The 12667-nt window shown below is 43.1% G+C and overlaps 1 protein-coding gene across 5 annotated transcripts in view; it reads left to right on the forward strand.

Moving 5' to 3' along the window:
• Positions 1-12667, forward strand: part of snx1a (sorting nexin 1a) — a 15446-nt gene continuing 2779 nt past the window's right edge. Inside the window, exons 1-13 of one of the 5 annotated variants that reach the window (XM_036950517.1) lie at positions 1-243; positions 3854-4730; positions 5390-5547; positions 7524-7587; positions 7911-7954; positions 8053-8194; positions 8414-8492; positions 8734-8809; positions 9200-9313; positions 9536-9629; positions 9828-10033; positions 11851-11994; positions 12550-12630. In XM_036950517.1, the coding sequence (XP_036806412.1) occupies positions 124-243; positions 3854-4730; positions 5390-5547; positions 7524-7587; positions 7911-7954; positions 8053-8194; positions 8414-8492; positions 8734-8809; positions 9200-9313; positions 9536-9629; positions 9828-10033; positions 11851-11994; positions 12550-12630 (2199 nt within the window). In that variant the 5' untranslated portion in view covers positions 1-123. Of the gene's footprint in view, positions 244-3415; positions 3627-3853; positions 4731-5389; positions 5548-7523; positions 7588-7910; positions 7955-8052; positions 8195-8413; positions 8493-8733; positions 8810-9199; positions 9314-9535; positions 10034-11850; positions 11995-12549; positions 12631-12667 lie in introns of those variants that run through there. The other 4 variants (XM_036950519.1, XM_036950499.1, XM_036950502.1 and 1 more) reach the window with 4 other exon arrangements.

Genomic DNA, 12667 nt, shown 5'->3' on the forward strand with positions numbered 1-12667 from the left:
GAATGCCCCGAATTGTAGGCTGCACTTGCACACCATTGTTTGAGCCGGTAGGTGGTGTTATTTTTTTCTGCCTCCCCTCAGTCTCAAAAGTTTTATATGATGCTGTCTGTCTGTTTGCGTTGAATGAAGATGGCGACCAGTTCAGAACGTAGTCCCCCACCCTTTCCCGAGGACCTGGAACCGGAGCCTGACGAAGTTGGAGACCAAGACAGTGATGACGGAGAAGACATTTTTCTTGGCACAGTGAGTGTCTGTTGTTGATTTCTTACTAACGTAAATATTTTGTCTAGAAAACTCGGCACTCCCCGGGTTGTTATCCAAGTAGCTAGCTACTGTAGCTGCCAAACATTGCTAACAAGGGCCTGTGAAATCCATTGGGTTCATTGACACGAAGCTATTAGTTGGCTAACTAGCCGGATATGCATTAACTGGCTAACTCTCGTCTCCGGAGTAGCTAACGTTACGCCAGAGTATGGCGTGTCCTACCGTTAACTTACTCCTTCAGGTCCAAATACATGTTATTTTCAGAGGTAGACTGGCTCTGGCAGCCAAAACAGCCAAATACTCCATATAAACGTGAACCGATGTTCAATTGCGATACGGTTCTACAAACATAAAGCCCTTTACTTTCAAATCACATCAAAATAATTTCACAAATACTAAATATACACTCACTGTACACTATTTAAACCTGCTATTACAGTTGCAGCCAGAAGTATTTTTCAGTCACAACACGTTTCTGGCGGCCTTCCACACAGGTTAGGCGTTTGGAGCATGCTAGATAGAGGACCACTTGTGCTAGTTAGCGGTCTTCCCTAAACACGCGCTGTAACATTGAGATATGGCGTTGTGGGAACACTAGCCCTAACTTTATAAAAGGTGTGTAGTCATTTAAACTTTTAGTTCAACGTTATTTCTCGCTGATATGAAAGATGCGTTCCTTATGTTTGCAAAACCGTACCGCAATAAACGCAAGCTTTGTGGCTCTTACAAAAGTCCCCGGGGAAGAAGATACTGTACATTGATCACTAGTTAGGTGGGGTAAACCCTTTTGGTGGATTTTCTGGTATATCATCTAAATAAATAAATCACAGCACGTTTTTGGACTCATTCAGCAGTGTTTACCTGAGTACAATACCACAATAAATAATATTGAAAGTTCAATTTTATATTCCTAAAACTTAAGTTGAAAATGACACTGTAGCTGCGTCCGGTTGACAAGACCTAATGATGATAACCCGATGGGACACTTTAAAAAATGTTTTGACAAGTCCTTAACCATTTGCGCTTTGTTACGGGGGTCACCTAAACAGAAACGCAACATTGACAAAACAATCAATTATCACGTTGAAATCAATTGCACGAGAGATGAGGCTGCATGTCCTATTAAAACTATCGCTGCTCAAAAAAACACTCGGAATTTGAAGGTAGCGGAAGTGGATGCTGAGAATCAAGCAGCGCGTCGAGCAAAGTTGGCGAATACGAATGTTCGGAATGGGCAACAGTAGTATCGAAATCTGGAACAAAAAGGGAATAGTCTAAAATTGGAGTGGAGTATGCGTGTATGAATGATGATGAATCACTTCTTGTTGGGATGCGTTAAAGATGTGTATGTGGGAGACCGGTTTGAGTGGTTGGAAGTTGTGAAGTATGCATTAGGAAAAGTGTAGTCTGTCAGTGACCAGGAGTGGTCTTGTTTTTGATTAATTGTGTTTCTGTGGAACAGAGGAAGATTACAATGGGCCTCAAAGAATCCGGACAATATACATTTTGTGTTTTGAACTTTGGAGTAGAGCACCCTTCAAAGGAGTCATCTCAGTGGTGACGACAGATGTTTAGGTTGAATACCTGAAGAGAATTCCTGATGTGGTTGGTGCCCGTCGTCTGACCTGCTGGGTGAATAGAGAAAGCGGAAGTTTGTCGGTCCTGTTGCTTTTTGATTAAGAGAAAATACCTAGCATGTGAAGCTTGGTTATGTAAGATGCTGTAAGAGCTTTTCTCCCCAAACTACTTCAGTGTAAGAATTTATAAAGGATTTGGCCAAGTATGTGCAGACACACTGGGGCAGCAGGTACCCTAGTGGTTAGAGTGTTGGGCCTGTAACCATAAGGTTGCTGGATCGAATCCCCGAGCTGACAAGGTAAAAATATGTCGTTCTACCCCTGAACAAGGCAGTTTAACCCACTGTTCCTCGGTAGGCCATCATTGTAAATAAGAATATGTTCTTAACTGACTTGCCTAGTTAAGTGTGTATGTATTAGTTATTTATATTGAGCGTGTGTAGAAGGACCATGTGATGTCAGCACAAGAACGGTTTGTCAGCAGCTTCGTGAAATGGGTTTCTATGGCCGAGAAGCCGCACAGCCAAACGGCGGCTAGATTGGTGTAACGCTTGGAGCAGTGGAAACGTGTTCTCTGGAGTGAGGAATCATGCTTCACCATCTGGCAGTCCAACTGATGAATATGGGTTTGGTGGGTGCCAGGTGAATGCTACCTGCGCCAATGCATAGTGCCAACTGTAAAGTTTGGTGGTGGAGGAATAATGGTCTGGGGATGTTTTTCATGGGAAAGGGCCTTCCCCAAACTGTTGTCACAAAGTTAGAAACACAGAATCATCATTATATGCTGTAGTGTTAATATTTCCTGTGACTGGAAATCTTAACTCTACAGCATACAATGACGATTCTGTGTTTCTAACTTTGGCAGCAGTTTGGGGACTGCCCTTTCTTGTTTCAGCATGACAATGCCCCTGTTTACAAAGCGAGGTCCATACAGAAAGGGTTTGTCGAGATCGGTGTGGAAGAACTTGACTGGCATGCACAGACCTCCACCCCATCGAACACCTTTGGGGTGAATTGGAATGCCGACTGCGAGCCAGGCCTAATCGCCCAACATTAGTGGCCAACTTCACTAATGCTCTTGTTGCTGAATGGATGCAAATCCCCGCAGCAATGTTCCAATATCCACAGAAGAGTGGAGGCTTCTATAGCAGCAAAGGGGAATCAACTCCTTAGTAATGCCCATGTTTTTTTTAGAATAAGATGTTAGATGAGCACGTGCCTACATACTTTATAGCTGCATTCTAAGTGCTGTGACCTCCCCCCGCTCGCTCGTAAGACAACCCATGATCTACACAACCCATGATGTGGATTTATCCTGACAGTGGAGTACTTTCCTGAAAACATTTGAAAAGCTTTGATTTTGGAGTGAACTGTCCCTACCTACTCCATAGCTCCACTGTTTTAGATTCTTGTGCAAACTTTTCTAAAAAACACTGTCGGTGAACCCAACAGCTTTGTCAGCTAAATTACTCACTCAGGGTGTAGGAGGGCAAGGCAAGTTTGAGTATAGGTCACACCCTGGAGTTTGCACATGTCAAGTGAACCTCATATTGCTGTAAAAGTACAGGAAGGGAGGCTAAAGCTCAGCCTCCAGTCATGTGAGTCTCAGATGTGGCCACATGCTCACTACCAGGAACTTTTCCATAGAACCCAAGTTTTAATTCTTCAATCGGGCTTCTGAGCGCAATCTTTGATTCCTGAAAAACAATGAATTCCTCCTCTTAGAAGTTGTGGTAGACATGTATTTATCTGTGTAGACCTGACAGACGTTTTGTGTTATTCCTGGTAAGTTCTCTATTTCTCCTGTGCAGTTAGACTCATTTTGATGTGGAATAGTTATTTGTATTTGTTTTAAATATCTTTGACTCTTATAATGTAGTTTGAGTGGAATTCACATGGATGTTAAATCAATTGTAAAACGGGACAGAGACGTGAGTGTCTTTGCTGTTGTTGCTGCTGCAACCTTGCTTATTTGCATGATTTGAGAAATGCTGTTCTTTCTTCATCTCCAGGATAACCCATTGGAGATAAAGATGGACCCTTCGCTGTCTGTAAGTGACATCACAAGTTCAACCAAACCACTGAGTGAAGCATCTAGTCCTCCAGTGATGGACCTCCTTAGTGAACCAGCAAGTGAGGCATCTAGTGCGCCAATGGTGGACCTCCTTATGGAACCAGCAAGTGAGGGATCTAGTGCTCCAATGGTGGACATCCTTAGTGAACCAGCAAGCGAGGCATCTAGTGCGCCAATGGTGGACCTCCTTATGGAACCAGCAAGCGAGGGATCTAGTGCTCCAATGGTGGACCTCCTTATGGAACCAGCAAGCGAGGCATCTAGTGCTCCAATGATGAACCTCCTTATGGAACCAGCAAGCGAGGCATCTAGTGCTCCAATGATGAATCTCCTTATGGAACCAGCAAGTGACGACTTAAAGGAGCCTCCCAAACCTGACATCGACCCATTGGCTGACATTATCAACGACACTCCACTCAGTGAAGGCAAAACACCGGTTGCTGCGATGCCCCAGGAGCCACCGAGCGACCTCTTTGACGATGAGCCTAGCGAACTTTTCGCTGAACCACGACAAAGTAACACCGCCAAGCAACAACAAACTAGCATCTTTGACGAACCTGATGAGGACCTCTTCAGCGAACCACTGGGTGAGGCCTCGAAGAAACCCCAGAATGATTTCTTCAAAGAAGCACTTGCACCAGTGGCCAAAGCTAGCAATGTCTGCGGTCCTCTGAGTGACAACTACAATGAGCACCCCACTGATATATTCACTGAGGAGGCTATCACTACTCTCCCTAGTGCAGTCAGTACTGTTTCCGTCAACTCCAAGACCAACGGAGTCCACTCCGATGAGGAGGAACCTGATATATTTGCAGGTAAGAATTTACAGATTATTAATCATACATTTCAAATGATACATTTTAACGTGCTATATTTGCTGAGGGCTTGAAACAAGCAGTGAAATGAACAAAAACTGTGTGTGTGCAAGCCATTAGGGCTGATAAGGAAACTGCTGTCTCAGCGTTGTGCCGTTAGGAAGAGGAAAGCTGGAACAGGAATGTCCTTTGCTGACCCCTCACTCACATTAATAAACAGACAGAGTAGTACCTTCCTGGTGTTGGTCATGAGGAATGTGGCCCCTCTCACGTGGACTCACACACACTCACCTGACCAAAAGACTGGAGTGAAATATCTGTCAAAATCTTCAATTGATTCTCCCATTGGCTTTTCTACCACGGACTCAGAAAATATTGACAATATGATTTAGTCTGGAAGAAGAGTGCTGTTGTCACTATTCCCTGACAGAGACAGTGGCTCTATTGTAATCAGACCTTTGAGTGAGTTTGTGGCAACCAGCATGTTCGACAGGTAGAGGAGTACTGATGCAAAGAAAATAAACAGGTTTGGGGTAAATTGGATATGTGGGAATTGACTCCAATTAATTTAAATTTGAAAAAGCGTGACTCTCCAATACCATGAACTTTTAGTCTTACTACCCTCATCGCTCTCTTTTTTTTCTGCTCCCCTCTTTTAGAAGCCACCGTAGAGCTGTCTCTGGACAGCCCTAGGAATGACAGAAAAAAGAAAGAGGCAGCCAAGCCCTCTGCGTCTGCGTCTGCCCCTGCTCCCTCAGTCTCAGCAAGTGCTTCCAAACCGCAACCCAAGACCCTGGAGGAGGTACAGTACATTACAGTACGGTACAGAACTGCAACTAAACCGACTTTTGTATTGTTAATTAGATTTCCGTGGGTGCGTATACATTGACCTTAAGGGGTTTTAACTGCTCATTCACGTGTTCACTCCCACAGAGCGTCCCAACATGGGTATTCAGTGTTGTACAATTTACAGGTCATTCAAAATACAGCTGTATATGCTTTTCTTCCACCACCTTGGTTATGTCAATTGACTCAGTCAAGTGTGTATTTGGAAGAGGTGTGAACTCGAGTCACAAATTTGACTTGATACTCGACATGATATGAACTTACTTCAGACTTGAGTCTCCGTGGATTACTCTACATGCATCAAGACAGTAGCCGCAGCATCCCACTTGCAAAAAAAAAACGTGCTAGTGAACCGCACACTCAGTCCTCTGATTGGACCATCACTGTCAATCAGCACAGGTCGTGTGAGCTAGCGCAGTGATTCTCAGTGGGGTCGCAAGGTATTGGGGGGGGGTCACACGAGTGTGAAACTGAATGGGGAATTTTTCTATTTAAATTCTTTATGTATGTGTGTGGGAAGGTTCTATCCATATATATGGTGATTTAACCTTCCCAGCTCTGCAGATTTTGCTGCGAAGAGACAGAATCAGTAGATCTGTTTTAGTACTGTCCATATGTAGCTTGTTTTTGGTCACCGGTCGAGGAATGGCTGAAGAATTGCAACATTTACCTGGCGCTAACTCTTCAGATAGCACTACTGGGTGATCTGAAAAGTCAATCAATCAATAATATACTTTAATAATTTACAATCTGTAGAAATTTAGTAAGGTTCAGAATGTTTGTGAAACAACACAGTTGGAAAAATACATGGCAAATAGAAATCCAATATGGATGGTGTTAAGAGATAGCTGGGAGGGGTTAAATGGAGCTGAAGGGAGGAACTAATAACAAGCTAACTAATGTAAAACATACCATGTCCGTAAAACGTATATAGGTTCAGAACTTTTGTGAAAGAAATGGATTGGAGCGGTTGAGGTTAGAGGACGGACATGAGTAAAAACAAACAAAATATAACTATTGTAAAATAGACTGTGCCCATAGAATGTGTGTGTGTATATATATATATCACCCCTCCCCACATTGGAGAAAACTAGTGAACAACAACTCTTAAGCTTCTACTTCCAGCTTCTTCTTTATATATATATATATATATATATATATATATATATATATATATATATATATATATATATATATATATATATATATATATATATATATATAATTTTAATTTATTTTTTATTTTTTTTAAGATGGAAGTAGAAGCTTAATAGTTGTTCACTAGTTTTCTCCAATTTGGGGAGGGGTGGTAGGATTAGAAAGTAATCAAGGAAAATGTATTTAGATGTGTGTACAGTACCAGTTATAAGGAAATCAGTCATTTGCAATACATTTACTTAGGCCCTAATCTATGGATTTCACATGACTGGGAACACAGATATGCATCTGTTGGTAACAGGATAAAAAAAATTGAAAGTAGGGTTGTGGCTCAGACAACCAGTCGGTATCTGGTGTGCCTCATAAAGCGTGACTTCTCTTTCGCATATAGTTGATCAGGCTGTTGATTGTGGAATGGTGTCCCACTCTTCTAATGGCTGTGCAAAGTTGACATCTGTGGCATTGTTGTGACAAAGCGGCACCTGTGTAATGATCATGCTGTTTAATCAGCTTCTTGATATGCCACACCTGTCGGGTGGATGGATTATCTTGGCAAAGGAGAAATGCTCACTAACAAATTTGTCCCTGAATGTCTGGGATCTATAATTTCAGCTCATGAAACATGGAACCAACACTTTAAAAAAAAATGTGTTCAGTATAGTTCTTATTCTAAATTGTGTGGCTCCAACAATACAACATCACTATTTTGTATGTGAACTTGTTGTGAAAACATTTCAGATAATGGCCATTGACTGATTTGAATGACCATTTTGTCTCTACCATATGCAGTTGGAAGAGGAGGTTGAGGATAAATTTGAGCTGAATATCTCAATAACCAATCCAGAGAAAGTTGGTGAGTTTCACTATATTTCAACGTTTTCTTCCTTCTGTGAAAATGACACCTATTATGATGAACCCTGCATCAATGTTGTCGTAAAAATAAACGGCTTCCTCATTCTCTCAATGCCTGCTGCTTCTCTTTTCCTGGTTCCTCTCCTTCCTTTCTCTGAAGTGAGAGTGAAGGGCGTACCCATATCAATGTAATACGTGAAGGTCCTATTTTTTCAAATAAAAGTAACACAACAATAAAAGGGGTCAAACCAAGAAGTTTAAAATTGATGTTGGTTTTACCCCTTAGTATAATTGTCCAGTTAATAATTGTCTTTCATTCTACAGGGGATGGCATGAACGCTTACATGGCCTACAAAGTCTCCACACAGGTAATATCAATGAAACATTTTCTAAACATTTAGCCTTTTCCAGTTCAGTGTCTTCTTTACCCCTTAGCTAACACTTCATCTCCGCTCCTCACTCTCAGACCACGCTGCCCATGTTCCGCAGTAAGACGTTCACAGTGCGCCGGCGTTTCAGTGACTTCTTAGGCCTTTACGAGAAGCTCTCGGATAAACACACACTGAACGGCTACATTGTGCCCCCGCCGCCTGAGAAGAGCATTATGGGTAATCTATAGTATACGCATAATTGGATACCTTGAGTTAATGTCGCTTTAGGCAGCAAATCATTCATAGTTTCTCAATGGGGGCCATGCATTTTCCACCGTTTTCCATTGTCAACGGATCAATTTTGGTTCGTGGGTCTTTGACCTATTGATGTGTTTGTCCTGGTTTTGACCAGTGTATGTGTGTTTTAGCCTAATTGATTTGTCATGTTTCGGACAGGCATGACTAAAGTCAAAGTGGGAAAAGAGGACAACTCGTCGGCTGAGTTTGTGGAGAGGAGGAGGGCGGCTCTGGAGAGGTAGCGAATGGGCTTTCCTCTTGAGGTTTCCTGTATTGGCAAAACGGTGATGGGTAGCAGTAGACTTGGAACCGTGATAGTATAACTTGTAGATGAGCACTTTTTAATGAGCCATTGCATAGGGACTTGGTTGTGAAGGTAGTATGCAAAAAGTTGGGAGGTCAATTAGAAGTTCGGACTAAATTACCCCAATGTAACTGTAGTGAAATGTTTAATTTGTTCGGTTTTGTCATCCCAAAAGGTATCTGCAGAGAGTGGTGTTCCACCCATCACTGCTACAAGACCCTGATGTCAGAGAATTCTTGGAGAGAGACGATGTAAGCTCGGCGTGTGTGCGTGCACCACCCTCACACAAAGATACTGTCTGTCTATCCACACACACACACATGTGCTTGCCCTGCTCATGACCCATTTAATGTCTCAGGACCCTGCTGTCCCATTTTCTCTTAAAATGCTTGACAGGCTTTCTGTTACATTTTCACATGCTAAGTGATAAATATTGTTCAGACTTGTCATCCATGTGTGCGTCGGGGTCTGATTCAAGAATTTCAGAGCGCCGTCCATTTCCAATTAGGATTTTTCCATATGTGAATTTGTAGCCATTTCAATTGACCACAAGAGACCTGACTGCAAAGCGTTTTGCTACGTTGTGCACTAATGAATGCGACCCTGATGTGACTCTCTTAAGGTGTGTGTGTGTGTTGTAGATGCCCAGGGCTCACAACACCCAGGCTCTGAGCGGCGCCGGCTTCCTGAAGATGATCAACAGGGCTACAGACTCCCTCAGCAAGATGACCATCAAAATGAATGAGTCGGACGTGGTGAGTCTCCCTCCACTGACCACTGTGACACAGTCTCCGTTTGACTGGATGCGTTCATTTTACCTCACCCGTGGCGGAGTGTGCTTATTTTAAAGTGAAATCTACACCTACCCAGGCGAATGGACCCAGCGGCACTAAAACGAATGCACCCACTATCTTGCACAATCGATACAACCGTTGCGGCTCTAATGTGCGGTTGCCTGTGTCATGCTGTGTTACCAGTGGTTCGAGGAGAAACTGCAGGAAGTGGAGGCTGAGGACCAGCAGCTGAGGAAGCTCCACATCATGGTGGACTCTCTGGTTGGACACAGGAAAGGTACGGTACAATGGAATACAAGTGTTTTATCGGACAGACTCAGACAAACACACAAGGCTATAAGCAGTGCATGGCCACCTATTGTGTGTGTGGAATGGAAATATGTCTTCTTGCTGTCCCTTTTTCCCACCAAACTACACACACACACAATGGGCTTTAAGCGGCACATGCTTAACTCCCCCGCTCTACTTCCCCCAGAGTTGTCGGTAAACACGGGTGGCTTTGCCAAGAGCGTGGCGATGCTGGGCAGCTCGGAGGACAACACGGCCCTGTCCAGAGCCCTCTCCCAGCTGGCCGAGGTGGAGGACAAGATGGAGCAGCTGCACCAAGAGCAGGCAGCCAGCGACTCGTTCTGCTTCGCCGAGCTGCTCGCCGACTACATCCGCCTGCTGGGATCTGTCCGGGTACCTACAGAGAGTCAATGGCATAACACAGGCTGTGTCTGAAAATGTTAAAAGCTGTTAAATCCTTGTTTCCTCGTCCTTTTTTCCTCCAGTTCTTTCCCCTTTCTCAAAGCACATTGGAGGAAGAGGTCGGCGGTAAGGTCACTTTCAGAGTGAGGTATTGAGGAAAAAAGGACGGAGGAAGCGATTTGATTATGACTAAGGCTGTTGCGGTGACCGTATTACCACGACACCGGTAGTCGTGACATGACCGCAGTAAAATTCCATGTGACTGTGGAGTCACGGTAATCTCTTCTTTATGCACTCTGGACATGTTGGTAGTACCCAACTTGCTAATGACCATCAGGTCCTAATGACCTGGTACTCTTTGCTCTATTGTCCCTCTAACCACTCTGACATTAATGCAAATGCAATCGAAAATGACATCAAACACTTATCATCAAAACATGATTTCAAAACTTACCTCAATGAGGTTATACAGCAGGTTGAAACGCTATAGTTTAGTTTATTTTTTTACATTTTTTTTATATAACATGGTCATTGTGGATGTTTCAAAGCCTAACAACAAAGCCGAACTAACAAATGACATTAGTAAAGATTAAATTGAGAATAGTCTGATGGGTGAAAATATGATCACTTGATGAGAGAACAGCTGAGGTGAGGAACGGAGCACAAGCTGCTTTTTTTTCTAACTTTCTCAAATCATCAATAGCCTTTAGTTGCATCAGGCAGCCCATATGTTTTGATTTCTAAAGACATTAAGGTTTGTATCATTCACAACTAAAGTTGCCAAATACCTCTAAATCTAGCTGAGGAGTATTTCTGTCTAATTCCCTTTTGTGGGGGAAAAACTTATTCTGATCAAATTTATAAAGCCTTTCTTACATCAGCTGATATCTCAAAGTGCTGTACAGAAACCCAGCCTAAAACCCCAAACAGCAAGCAATGCAGGTGTAGAAGCACGGTGGCTAGGAAAAACTCCCTAGAAAGGCCCAAAACCTAGGAAGAAACCTAGAAAGGAACCAGGCTATCAGGGGTGGCCAGTCCTCTTCTGGCTGTGCTGGGTGGAGATTACAACAGAATATGGCCAAGATCTTCAAATGTTCATAAATGACCAGCATGGTCAAATAATAACAATCACAGTAGTTGTCGAGGGTGCAGCAAGTCAGCACCTCAGGAGTAAATGTCAGTTGGCTTTTCATAGCCGCTCAATCACTGAGAGTATCTCTACCGCTCCTGCTGTCTGATTGGCTGGGCCTGGCTCCCCAGTGCCCAGTTATGGGAAATCCATAGATTAGGGTCTATTGAAGTTATTTAAATTGACTGATTTCCTTTATGAACTGTAACTCAGCAAAATCTTTGAAATTGTTGCATTTTGCGTTTTATATATTTTTGTTCCGTATACAATAATGGCACTGGACTTTAAGCATTTATTAACAGACCTATGGCATGGAGCATAGCCAGATAACATGCAGTAGGCGAACTCATTCTGTTCTTCTGAAATGCATTCTCTTTGTGTTTCTTTAGACCTGACTAAAATAAATGTCTTTTTTTTTCTTGATCGTGTATATAACTTTTTTAAATGTAGATGTTCCAAAGGTGTGGAGGCCTGGTGAAGCTAAACGTGCTTGTTAATTAATGGTCAATTACTGTGAAACCGTCAGTCTTTTTGCATGACAATAACTTGGCTGACAAAATGTAAGTGACTGCCACAGCCCTAATAAGAGTAACATTTTCCGATGCAGCTATAGGCAACACACCATAATAACTGTCACCCTAAGATGAGACCGTTAAATGGTGTGCGTTTCTGTCCTCAGGCCTCCTTTGACCAGCGGATGAAGACGTGGCAGCGCTGGCAGGATGCTCAGAACATGCTGCAGAAAAAGAGGGAGACAGAGGCCAAGCTGCTGTGGGCCAACAAACCTGACAAGCTGCAGCAGGCCAAGGATGACATCACTGAGGTAGCGCGCTGCCCGACCCCTGTACTACCCATTACTTTCGGTCTCTCCAGGTTGTGTTCATTAGGCACCAAATGGAAGAAAACAAATTGAAAAGGGAGGGAATACATATAGACTTTTCGAATAAAAAAAAAAATTTAATTGGATTTTTCGTCGCTAAGCATTTTCTGAATCGTGCCCTAATGTCTTAATGTCTTAAACACACGGTCAGGAAGTTCTGTCCCCTGTTGCAAACAGACCAAGTACATACACAAATCACGTGACACGAAAGTCACTGATTGACTAATGCCAATGAAATACACCTGTTCCTCTTACTTTCAGTCCTCCAAAAAGTGATGGCATCACTTTTTACCAGAAATTAAACTCGCAGATTGTGCCTTTCACCCATTTCCCACCACTAGCGTGTTTCTTAACATTGATCCCAAGGATCCACTGTGTACTGGATTTGACTCCAACTGTACACATTGGCATACAAACCAAATGGTAACCTAAAGGGAAATAAATGTGCTTTGTTTACATACCAAATGTGCCTCCTTTCTCAACTCCTCTCTTCCCTAGTGGGAGGCCAAGGTGACTCAGTATGAGAGAGACTTTGACAGAGTGTCAGCTACAGTTCGCAAGGAGGTGCTCAGGTTTGAGGTAAAACATTTTAATTCGGGGGTAGGTGCTGGATAAG

Source organism: Oncorhynchus mykiss, chromosome 2 (genome assembly GCF_013265735.2).
Source record: "Oncorhynchus mykiss isolate Arlee chromosome 2, USDA_OmykA_1.1, whole genome shotgun sequence".
NCBI lineage: Eukaryota > Metazoa > Chordata > Actinopteri > Salmoniformes > Salmonidae > Oncorhynchus > Oncorhynchus mykiss.